This window comes from Amia ocellicauda, chromosome 1 (assembly GCF_036373705.1).
Source record: "Amia ocellicauda isolate fAmiCal2 chromosome 1, fAmiCal2.hap1, whole genome shotgun sequence".
NCBI lineage: Eukaryota > Metazoa > Chordata > Actinopteri > Amiiformes > Amiidae > Amia > Amia ocellicauda.
The window spans coordinates 62,410,452-62,422,651 of record NC_089850.1 but is presented as its reverse complement, the minus strand read 5'-3'; the positions used below and the strand labels follow the sequence as shown (position 1 = coordinate 62,422,651).

At 47.5% G+C, this 12,200-nt stretch overlaps 1 protein-coding gene across 3 annotated transcripts; it reads right to left on the bottom strand.

Moving 5' to 3' along the window:
- Window positions 1–259: 259 nt before the first annotated feature.
- On the bottom strand, window positions 260–11,987 carry styk1b (serine/threonine/tyrosine kinase 1b). Of its 3 annotated transcripts, none has more exons than XM_066712415.1 (10): window positions 11,701–11,987; window positions 10,350–10,406; window positions 9,669–9,863; window positions 8,863–9,168; window positions 6,573–6,754; window positions 5,760–5,840; window positions 2,383–2,594; window positions 2,226–2,266; window positions 989–1,085; window positions 260–855 (listed from the first exon to the last, which is right to left on the bottom strand). In XM_066712415.1, the coding sequence occupies exons 2-10, from the start codon at window positions 10,402–10,404 to the stop codon at window positions 660–662; spliced, it is 1,365 nt and encodes a 454-aa protein (XP_066568512.1). In that variant the 5' UTR covers window positions 10,405–10,406; window positions 11,701–11,987; the 3' UTR covers window positions 260–659. The 3 variants fall into 3 exon arrangements, with proteins under 3 accessions (XP_066568512.1, XP_066568513.1, XP_066568514.1); XM_066712416.1 differs by lacking the exon at window positions 11,701–11,987 and adding an exon at window positions 10,769–10,823; XM_066712417.1 differs by lacking the exon at window positions 11,701–11,987 and having other exon boundaries at window positions 10,296–10,406.
- Between the last annotated feature and the right edge of the window lie 213 nt (window positions 11,988–12,200).

Genomic DNA, 12,200 nt, shown 5'->3' with positions numbered 1-12,200 from the left:
TAGATGTAGTGCCACCTCTTCACAGTCGGGTCACTTGCAGGTCACAGCAGCATCAGTAGGCGTCACTCCCAGTCTCGGCCACTAGGGCCCCCACTCTCTCTCAGTGCCAGCTTTGATAACGGGTGACAGGCTGCAGTGTCCCGTCTCTTCCACCGGGTGGCGGATCCGAGAATCGGGAGCACAGTGATCTGTGTCCCTGTCCATGCCCCCGTGACAGTGTAACACGCAGTGACACAGTATACACACACTGACTCATTCACACAGACTCAAGTTTTGTTTAATCACATTATTAAACGTTGGTTCCACAGTCCAATTACTCATTAATTACCAACCATTAACGAACCTTCATTACGAGAGAATTGGAACCAAGGGGCGTATCTCTGTACGTCTGAGTGCCGTGTAAACAACGGGCACACGCACAGATCTGTCCTTCAGTAACAGACATCGTGTGAAGAATAAACTAACATACAGGATATAAAGTTCCACACATTCACCGAGTGGCAGACAGACAGACCGGGCGATACAGAGTATTATACAGATGCACAGGAGAGGAGTGCCCTTCATGCCACCCTGCAGGAGTAGCCGTTCACATGCTGGGTGACTGAGCCGGGGGGGCGGACTGCGCTGCCGATGCCCTGACTGGTCCGCGCCGCTGTCACTCAGAACACTGTGTAGTTGTAGGACGCCCCGTACCCCGCCTCCTGCAGGTACTTTTCAATGTCGATTGGCTGGGCCGCCTGCAGCACTGTCTTGTCGTTGGCGCTCTTCTCTCCGGACTGGAGCTTGCGCAGGAGATCAGCCAACGAGATGCGGTCCTGCTGCCGCCACTGGCAACAGGACTTGATAAGCGAGTAGCTGAGAGAGATGAGGATGAGGAGGAGGATGATTAATAGTAGTAGCAGCAGTCGTAGTAGTTGTTATTTTGATCAGTATTGTGGTTGTGGTGTTGTGCCCTCAGTGAGTGCTGAATAGTCTGTGGTGTACTCACAGGTTGGTACTGCAGGAGGCTGGTTTCTTCACAGTCTTCCCTCTCTGCAGGTACTGGAGCAGCTCTGACACTGAGATGTCAGGGAACGGAGCCTCACCTGAGACAGAGAGAGATGGAGGGATAGAGAGAGGGAGAGAGGGAGAGAGGGAGAGCGAAGGTTAATCCAGAAAGCCACAGACTGACTGCAGACTGCAGGCACTCCCCCGAGGCTGCGGTTAACCTGTCTGAGCTGGTCGTCTCCGTGACCTCAGCTGTCACACGGGGTCATGGGGTCATGGGGTCACGCAGACGCGCAGCTTCTCAAGCTGGCTGACACAGGGGTGTGGGCAACCGGATTCGAGCAGCCCACCACGCTACTGCCACCTAGTGTGGGTATGAGTTACAGCCTCTCCCTCAGGCTCATCACTGTTGAATGACACTGCACACAATAATGGAATAAAACTGTTTTTGTTATTTTACTTTGTCAGTGGAGGACTGGCTATTGCCTTGATGCTGGTATGACCAGCCAATAGCGTGAGCTGCTGTGTGACGCACACCAGATGTATTAAAGAGAGGGTCACTGTACTTCCTGCCTGTGACCCGATGTTAGGGGTCACAGTGTTGTGCAGTGTTTGTGTGTCAATGTTCCATTGTGGCGGGTAGACAATGCAAGAACGCAAGACACCGCGTTTATTACTGTACTCTATCACAAGCGGGCAGATGTCCAAGTCATCAGAGAGAGAGAGAATGTGCTGTAGACGGTACAAAACCAGATACTGCTCTGCTGCATCTATGTGCCTGTGAGTCTATGTGGTTGTGCCTGTGAGGAAACGGACCCCATTGGGGCTTCTGCCCCGTACTCCTCCATTGACGTTGGAGCCAAGATGGCTGATGATTGATTCCTATTTTCCCATGTTGTACCATGATGGCATAGGAAACTCCTTCCATTCTGGCATGAAACAGAGGCCTATTCCTGCTAATGAGAGACCAGTTTCTATCGTGTGGACGGCTGGCTCCTGCTGGGGAGCAATGGGGTGAATTAATGCAGTGCTGGGTAATCTCTCATGGTGGCTCGTCAGTATGTTGGGAAACTGGTTCCATTTCGACTCATTGCACAATCTGTAGGAATGGGGACAGTTGGAGTAAAGATGGCTGCTGGTGGATTCATTGTTCATCTTTTTGTGCGAGACAGGTGTGCGTGTGTTTAATAGGCAGAGCATTGCAATGTAACAATGACCGCCAGCGGGGGTGGACTCACCCAATGTGACCATCTCGAACAGCAGGATCCCAAACGACCAACTGCAACCAATCAGAACATCAATTGATCAAGACATTACTGATATCAGTCTGATTCTGCATGACATTGACTCTACAGTACAGTGTGCGTGTGTGTGCCTGAAGGACAGCCCACTCACACGTCGCAGCTGTAAGTGGCGGGCTTCTTGGCCAATAGCTCAGGGGCCTGCCACTTCTGCAGCCCTGCCTCCTCCCCTGTTGGCAAGGTGCCCCGTATGTGGGCCCGGAAGGAGGTGCCCAATCCCCACAGCTTGGCCGTCAGGTCTCCACCAATCAGCACACTACGCGCTGCCACATTGCCATGCAGACAGCCTTGGTTGTGAAGGTACTCCTGAGAGAGAGAGAGCGGACTGACTCACTGAACACTACAGCACATTAACACTGACTGACTCACTGGACACTACAGCACATTAACACTGACTGACTCACTGAACACTACAGCACATTAACACTGACTGACTCACTGGACACTACAGCACATTAACACTGACTGACTGGACACTACAGCACATTAACACTGACTGACTGACTGACTGGACACTACAGCACATTAACACTGACTGACTGACTGGACACTACAGCACATTAACACTGACTGACTGACTGGACACTACAGCACATTAACACTGACTGACTGGACACTACAGCATATTAACACTGACTGACTGGACACTACAGTACATTAACACTGACTGACTGACTGGACACTACAGTACATTAACACTGACTGACTGGACACTACAGCACATTAACAATGACTGACTGGACACTACAGCACATTAACACTGACTGACTGGACACTACAGTACATTAACACTGACTGACTGACTGGACACTACAGTACATTAACACTGACTGACTGGACACTACAGCACATTAACACTGACTGACTGGACACAACAGCACATTAACACTGACTGACTGACTGGACACTACAGCACATTAACACTGACTGACTGGACACTACAGTACATTAACACTGACTGACTGACTGGACACTACAGTACATTAACACTGACTGACTGGACACTACAGCACATTAACACTGACTGACTGGACACAACAGCACATTAACACTGACTGACTGACTGGACACTACAGCACATTAACACTGACTGACTGGACACTACAGCACATTAACAATGACTGACTGGACACTACAGCACATTAACACTGACTGACTGACTGACTGGACACTACAGCACATTAACACTGACTGACTCACTGAACACTACAGCATATTAACACTGACTGACTGGACACTACAGTACATTAACACTGACTGACTGACTGGACACTACAGCACATTAACACTGACTGACTGGACACTACAGCACATTAACAATGACTGACTGACTGACTGGACACTACAGCACATTAACACTGACTGACTGGACACTACAGTACATTAACACTGACTGACTGACTGGACACTACAGCACATTAACACTGACTGACTGGACACTACAGCACATTAACACTGACTGACTGACTGGACACTACAGCACATTAACACTGACTGACTGGACACTACAGCACATTAACAATGACTGACTGAACACTACAGCATATTAACACTGACTGACTGGACACTACAGTACATTAACACTGACTGACTGACTGGACACTACAGTACATTAACACTGACTGACTGGACACTACAGCACATTAACAATGACTGACTGGACACTACAGCACATTAACAATGACTGACTGGACACTACAGCACATTAACACTGACTGACTGGACACTACAGCACATTAACTGACTGACTGACTGACTGGACACTACAGCACATTAACACTGACTGACTGACTGGACATTACAGCACATTAACACTGACTGACTGGACACTACAGCACATTAACTGACTGACTGACTGACTGGACACTACAGTACATTAACAATGACTGACTGACTGACTGGACACTACAGCACATTAACACTGACTGACTGGACACTACAGTACATTAACACTGACTGACTGACTGGACACTACAGCACATTAACACTGACTGACTGGACACTACAGCACATTAACACTGACTGACTGACTGGACACTACAGCACATTAACACTGACTGACTGGACACTACAGCACATTAACAATGACTGACTGGACACTACAGCATATTAACACTGACTGACTGGACACTACAGTACATTAACACTGACTCACTGACTGGACACTACAGTACATTAACACTGACTGACTGGACACTACAGCACATTAACAATGACTGACTGGACACTACAGCCCATTAACACTGACTGACTGGACACTACAGTACATTAACACTGACTGACTGACTGGACACTACAGCACATTAACACTGACTGACTGGACACTACAGTACATTAACACTGACTGACTGACTGGACACTACAGCACATTAACACTGACTGACTGGACACTACAGCACATTAACAATGACTGACTGACTGACTGGACACTACAGCACATTAACACTGACTGACTGGACACTACAGTACATTAACACTGACTGACTGACTGGACACTACAGCACATTAACACTGACTGACTGGACACTACAGCACATTAACACTGACTGACTGACTGGACACTACAGCACATTAACACTGACTGACTGGACACTACAGCACATTAACAATGACTGACTGAACACTACAGCATATTAACACTGACTGACTGGACACTACAGTACATTAACACTGACTGACTGACTGGACACTACAGTACATTAACACTGACTGACTGGACACTACAGCACATTAACAATGACTGACTGGACACTACAGCACATTAACAATGACTGACTGGACACTACAGCACATTAACACTGACTGACTGGACACTACAGCACATTAACTGACTGACTGACTGACTGGACACTACAGCACATTAACACTGACTGACTGACTGGACATTACAGCACATTAACACTGACTGACTGGACACTACAGCACATTAACTGACTGACTGACTGACTGGACACTACAGTACATTAACAATGACTGACTGACTGACTGGACACTACAGCACATTAACACTGACTGACTGGACACTACAGTACATTAACACTGACTGACTGACTGGACACTACAGCACATTAACACTGACTGACTGGACACTACAGCACATTAACACTGACTGACTGACTGGACACTACAGCACATTAACACTGACTGACTGGACACTACAGCACATTAACAATGACTGACTGGACACTACAGCATATTAACACTGACTGACTGGACACTACAGTACATTAACACTGACTCACTGACTGGACACTACAGTACATTAACACTGACTGACTGGACACTACAGCACATTAACAATGACTGACTGGACACTACAGCCCATTAACACTGACTGACTGGACACTACAGTACATTAACACTGACTGACTGACTGGACACTACAGCACATTAACACTGACTGACTGACTGGACACTACAGCACATTAACACTGACTGACTGGACACTACAGCACATTAACACTGACTGACCAGGGCAGAGCACACTTGTCTGGCGATGATGAAGATTCGTTTCTCAGTGATGTCACGTGGTGGCTGGAGGTTCACGTTTTCCTGGCAACACAGAAAATTAATAAATTTTATTATTACTATTAGTAGTAATTTAATTCATAATATAAGCATTGTAGAGAAGTCAATATATATACAATCTATCCCAAATGCTCAGAACAAATAAACTACATAAGAACATAAGACAGTGTCCAATGGAGAGGAGGCCATTCGCCCCATCGTGCTCGTTTGGTGTCCATTAATAACTAAGTGATCAAGGATCCTATCCAGTCTGTTTTTGAATGTTCCCAAATTGTCTCTTAAGCCACATCGCTGGGGAGTTTGTTCAGATTGTGACGCCTCTCTGTGTGAAGAAGTGTCTCCTGTTGTCTGTCTTGAATGCCTTGAAGCCCAATTTCCATTTGTGTCCCGGGTGCGTGTGTCCCTGCTGATCTGGAAAAGCTCCTCTGGTTTGATGTGGTCAATCCCTTTCATGATTTTGAAGACTTGGATCAAGTCCCCACGTAGTCTCCTCTGTTCCAGGGTGAAAAGGTTCAGGTCCTCAGTCTCTCAGTAGGACATTCCCTTCAGACCTGGAATAAGTCTGGTTGCTCTCCTCTGAACTGCCTCTAGAGCAGCGATATCTTTCTTGAAGTGTGGAGCCCAGAACTGTCCACAGTATCCAGATGAGCTCTAACTAGTGCATTGCACATATCCCAGAATGCCTCAGCATCACACTCCAGCCTGCGACTGTCAAGGCAGCATGGGTCCAAACCCAGCCCTCTCCTCCCTGCATACCTGTCTGCGCCTCCACAGGTAGCCCAGCAGGTCGCGCTGCTGCAGCTCCTCGGTGACGGTGATGAGGGGCGTGCGCACCGACACCACGCCCAGCACCTCCACTAGGTGGGGGTGGGGCCCCAGGCGCCCCAGGAAGCGGGCGAACTCCAGGAACTGATGCGACTCCGAGGGGCTCGCCGAGCCTGGGAGAGAGGGAGGGAGTGTGGTGGGGGGGAAGGAGAGATGAGGAGAGGAGGAGAGAGAGACAGTCCACTCAATTCAAGCCCATCCATCGTATTTGCCATTATGTCCCACTGCATTCTGGGAAGTGTATACAGTGTATATGTGTATACAGTTAGGTCCATAAATATTTGGACAGTGACACAATTGTCATCATTTTGGCTCTGTACACCTCCACAATGGATTTGAAAAGAAACAATCAAGACGTGCTTTAAGTGACTGTCATCTTTAATGTGAGGGTAGTTACATCCAAATTGGGTGAACGGTGTAGGAATTACACCCAGTTTTATATGTGGTCCCTCCAGTTTTAGTCATTCAAAAGTATTTGGACAAATTAACATTATCATGAATTAAATTGTGAGTTTCAATACTTGGTTCAAATCCTTTGCAGTCAATGACTGCCTGAAGTCTGAACCCATAGACATCACCAGATGCTGGTTTTCTTCCCTGGTGATGCTCTGCCAGGCCTGCACTGCAGCTGTCTTTAGTTCCTGCTGGTTCTTGGGGTGTTTTGCCTTCAGTTTTGCCTTCAGCAAGTGAAATGCTGCTCAGTTGGATTCAGGTCAGGTGATTGACTTGGCCATTGCAGATCATTCCACTTCTTCACCTTAAAAAAGTATTGGGTTGCTTTCGCAGTATGCTTCGGGTCATTGTCCATCTGCACTGTGAAGCGCCGTCCAATGAGCAGATAATATAGCCCTGAACACTTCAGAATTCATCCTGCTGCTTTCGTCAATAGTCACATCATCAATAAATACAAGGGAACCAGTTCCCTTGGCAGCCATACATGTCCATGCCATAACATGCTTCACAGATGAGGTGGTCTGCTTCAGATCATGAGCAGTTCCTTCCTTCTCCATACTCTTCTCTTCCCATCATTCTGATACAAGTTGATATTTGTCTCATCTGTCCATAGGATGTTGGTCCAGAACTGTACAGGGTTCTTTAGATGTTTTTTGGCAAACTCTAATCTGGTCTTCGTGTTTTTGGGGCTTACCAATGGTTTCCATCTTGCGGTAAACCCTCTGTATTTACTCTGGTGACGTCTTCTCTTGATTGTTGACTTTGTCACAGATACGTCTGCCTCCTGGAGGGTGTTCTTGATCTGGCCAGCTGTTGTGAAGGGGTGTTTCTTCACCAGATAAATAATTATTCTGTCATCCACCACAGTTGTTGTCCATGGTCTTCTGGGCCTTTTGGTGTTCCTGAGCTCACCAGTGCTTTCTTTCTATTTACGAATGTACCAAATAGTTGATTTGGCCACACCTAATGTTTTTGCGATCTCTCTGAATGGTTTATTTTGATTTCTAAACGCCCCAAGAACAAGCAGGAACTAAAGACAGCTGCAGTGCAGGCCTGGCAGAGCATCACCAGGGAAGAAACCCAGCATCTGGTGATGTCTATGGGTTCAGACTTCAGGCAGTCATTGACTGCAAAGGATTTGAACCAAGTATTGAAACTCACAATTTAATTAATGATTATGTTAGTTTGTCCAAATACTTTTGAACCCCTAAAACTGGGGGGAACAAATATAAAAATGGGTGTAATTCCTACACCGTTCACCCAATTTGGATGTAACTGCCCTCAAATTACAGATGAAAGTCTACACTTAAAGCACATCTTGATTGTTTCCTTTCAAATCCATTGTGGAGGCGTACAGAGCCAAAATGATGACAACTGACATTGTCCAAATATTTATGGACCTAACTGTATACACACACAGCACCAGCTACTGGTCTGAGTGGGAGGTCGGGCAGCCATCTTGGAGGACTGCAGTGTGCAAAACATAAAACATCTCTATTTCATAACATATCACACATGAGTGATGCACATGTCAGCTCCCTCCTGACCACTCCGCTGCCCTTCCTCCTGCCCCGCTCCTCCTCGCCCCTGCACGGTCCACCGGACACCCCTGCTCAGACTGTGACGGTGCAGCCTTGTCTCCAGCACAGCCCGCCTCCACGGGTCTTCCCCCTGTCCTGTTACGCTGCCCCTGTCTCACTGATCTGCCCTGTCTTATTGAACTGCCCCTGTCTCATTAAACTGGGCATCATGTCCCTCAGTCCCTCACCTCTCAGCACCCTCAGGATCACATCCCTGTTGTCCATGCGGGCGCGGTACAGAGACACGGCGCGGCCGGCCTTCAGGCAGAAGGAGGAGGGCAGGGGCGTGATCTGCCCAAAGGACTCTGGGAGGCACTGCTGGGGCAGCTCCCTGACCGGCGCCGGAGGGAGGGAGAAGGATGTGGAGACGGTTGAGGAGGTGGAAGAGGCGGTGAGGGCGGGGGGCTTCGGTGCCAGCGGAGCGAGGCAGGCGGCGCGGGGGACCATGTCCAGGGAGATGAACTCGTTCTCCAGGGGGTCCAGGCCTGGGGGAGCTGTGGGGGGGAGAGAGGGGTTAGTATTGCATTGATACACTGACTGACTGGACACTACAGCCCATTAACACTGACTGACTGACTGGACACTACAGTACATTAACACTGACTGACTGGACACTACAGCCCATTAACACTGACTGACTGACTGGACACTACAGCACATTAACACTGACTGACTGGACACTACAGCACATTAACACTGACTGATTGACTGGACACTACAGCACATTAACACTGACTGACTGGACACTACAGCACATTAACACTGACTGACTGGACACTATAGTACATTAACACTGACTGACTGACTGGACACTACAGCACATTAACACTGACTGACTGGACACTACAGCACATTAACACTGACTGACTGGACACTACAGCACATTAACACTGACTGACTGACTGGACACTACAGTACATTAACACTGACTGACTGACTGGACACTACAGCACATTAACACTGACTGCTGTAACAGTTTTATTAGGACTCTTACCATCCACTCCCTGCAGGTGGCTCCGTCCACGGTGTCGGTTCCGCTCCTTGTGTGTTCCCCGCTGGGACACCTCCCCCTTTGGCTGCACTTTCTCTGGACAGTAGCGCAGCAGCATCAGCAAGGTGAAGACGATGAGGAAGGAGGCGAGGAAGAGGATGGGCACGATGATGATCTCCTGCTGATACACCCTGATGTCTGAGAGAGAGATGGGCGGGGGGAGAGAGAAGAGGAGGAGAGGGAGATCAAGGGAAAGAGACAGGGAAGAGGTGGAAGGAGGGAGAGGGGAGGAGGTGGAGGGATAAAGGGAGGGGGGGAAGGATTATTGGAAAAATGGAGGGAGAAAGAGGGATGAGGTGAGAAAGAGGAGGGCAATTGGGGTGAGAGAAGGGGAGAGAGGGAGAGAGAGGGACCGAGAGAGGGGGAATATTTTAGCCCTGGACTCAGTGGCAATGTCAGAATTCAGCACAGGTTAATTAAACAGGCTTAAATGAGTAAATTAATTAAATCAATCAATCAATTTTTATTTGTATTCCGCCCTTCGCCGGGGGAGCCACAGAGCGTTTTCAGATTGATAAACATAGAAATAAATTAATAAATACATAAATAAATAAATAGGTAAACCATAACCAATGTATAAACAGCACTAAATGAGAGGGAGTAAGGTGTGTGAGAGGGTCTCACTGCAGAGCGTCTGGTTGGGCTCGCACTGGTAATCTGCCCCAGTCAGCGACGACATTGCTGTGGACAGACAGACAGAGACCACGATTATTCAAATAATAAACACATACTCATTAATAATGATATTCTTTCAAATGTAATGTTTTGTAATGACACAGAAAGCATGTTTGATACGATACTCTAAGTGCTACTACTGTGTCTACTATTACTGATGATACTGTACTATTACAATCAGAGCTATTATTAGTCAATGTGTAAATATTCAGTGCAGTAGTATACAGCACACTCCATACACTACACTATAGTATACTACAGCATGTACAGTACAGTACTATACTAACACTGGTACAGTACAGTATATTACACTACAGCACAGAGGCTCGGTGTGAGCAGTGCTGCTACTGCGAGACACATCGACTCACAGGCTCGTTAGTGCTCACATAACAAGACACAGACACTGATACTGTCAAGACACACACACAGTATAGTGTATCCTGGGTGTGTCTCACTAACAGCAGGACTGGATCAAGTGACACAAAGACTGAGAAACTGGGTTAGAAACCAACTGACACATCTCTCTCCCTCTCTGTGTCTCTGTACTGTCAGTCAGTGTTAATGTACTGTAGTGTCCAGTCAGTCAGTGTTAATGTACTGTAGTGTCCAGTCAGTCAGTGTTAATGTACTGTAGTGTCCAGTCAGTCAGTGTTAATGTACTGTAGTGTCCAGTCAGTCAGTCAGTGTTAATGTACTGTAGTGTCCAGTCAGTCAGTCAGTGTTAATGTGCTGTAGTGTCCAGTCAGTCAGTCAGTGTTAATGTGCTGTAGTGTCCAGTCAGTCAGTGTTAATGTGCTGTAGTGTCCAGTCAGTCAGTGTTAATGTGCTGTAGTGTCCAGTCAGTCAGTGTTAATGTGCTGTAGTGTCCAGTCAGTCAGTGTTAATGTGCTGTAGTGTCCAGTCAGTCAGTCAGTGTTAATGTGCTGTAGTGTCCAGTCAGTCAGTCAGTGTTAATGTGCTGTAGTGTCCAGTCAGTCAGTCAGTGTTAATGTACTGTAGTGTCCAGTCAGTCAGTGTTAATGTGCTGTAGTGTCCAGTCAGTCAGTGTTAATGTGCTGTATTAATCTCTCTCTATTTTTCTCAGTGCACAGACCAGTTTCTCTGGGTGTATGCGTGAAGTTACATGTTATTCTGGAAATAAACAAGTCAGACTGCATGCCAGAGACACGAGACTGACTGAGTGATACACCGACCAACTGACACACTGACTGACACTCAGAATGACTGACTGACACACAGACGGACTGACACACTTACTGAAAACTGCAGGTGCACAGATATTTGCAAAATGTAAACTTACCTGTTGCTCTTTCTCTCTCTCTGTCTCTGTGCAGTTCCTTCTCTCTCTGCTGTCCACTGGGAGAACGATCACATCGTCACACTTGCAGGCTGTGCTGTCCGTCCGTCTGTCTGTCCCTGACTCTCTGTGTATCTCTCTCTCTATCTATCCATCTATTGCTCGATCTCTGTCTCTAGCTGTGACATTGGTTAGTTCCCTTCTTCGCAGTGTCAGATTCCTAAACATGTCTCTCTGTTCCTATTTCTTTCTCTCTCTATCGTCACACCTCTACTGGTTCAAGACACACCTTCAATTGTTCTCCTCCCTCCCTCGCCTCGCCTCCCTCACTCTTCCTCCTCTCTCTCTGTCAGAGTTGAAGTACTGACTGCATCCCACAGTACTGCACAGAGCATTTACTGTAACACAATATGATTCTTTCTATGATTATTATTAGTAGTAGTAGTGTCCCAATTAGCTGCAGTTCCCCTGATATGCCTGTAGAGTGAGGGGGCGCTGTCTCT

What these genes read in the sequence shown, in the direction of transcription:
- styk1b (XM_066712415.1), bottom strand. Translation starts at nt 10,404, where the DNA reads ATGTCGTCGCTGACTGGGGCAGATTACCAGTGCGAGCCCAACCAGACG. An exon ending in ACCTGTGGAGGCGCAGACAG is followed by an intron (nt 5,841 to 6,572) that starts GTATGCAGGGAG and finishes CTGTGTTGCCAG; the next exon opens with GAAAACGTGAACCTCCAGCC. An exon ending in GCCTCCTGCAGTACCAACCT is followed by an intron (nt 856 to 988) that starts GTGAGTACACCA and finishes CATCTCTCTCAG; the next exon opens with CTACTCGCTTATCAAGTCCT.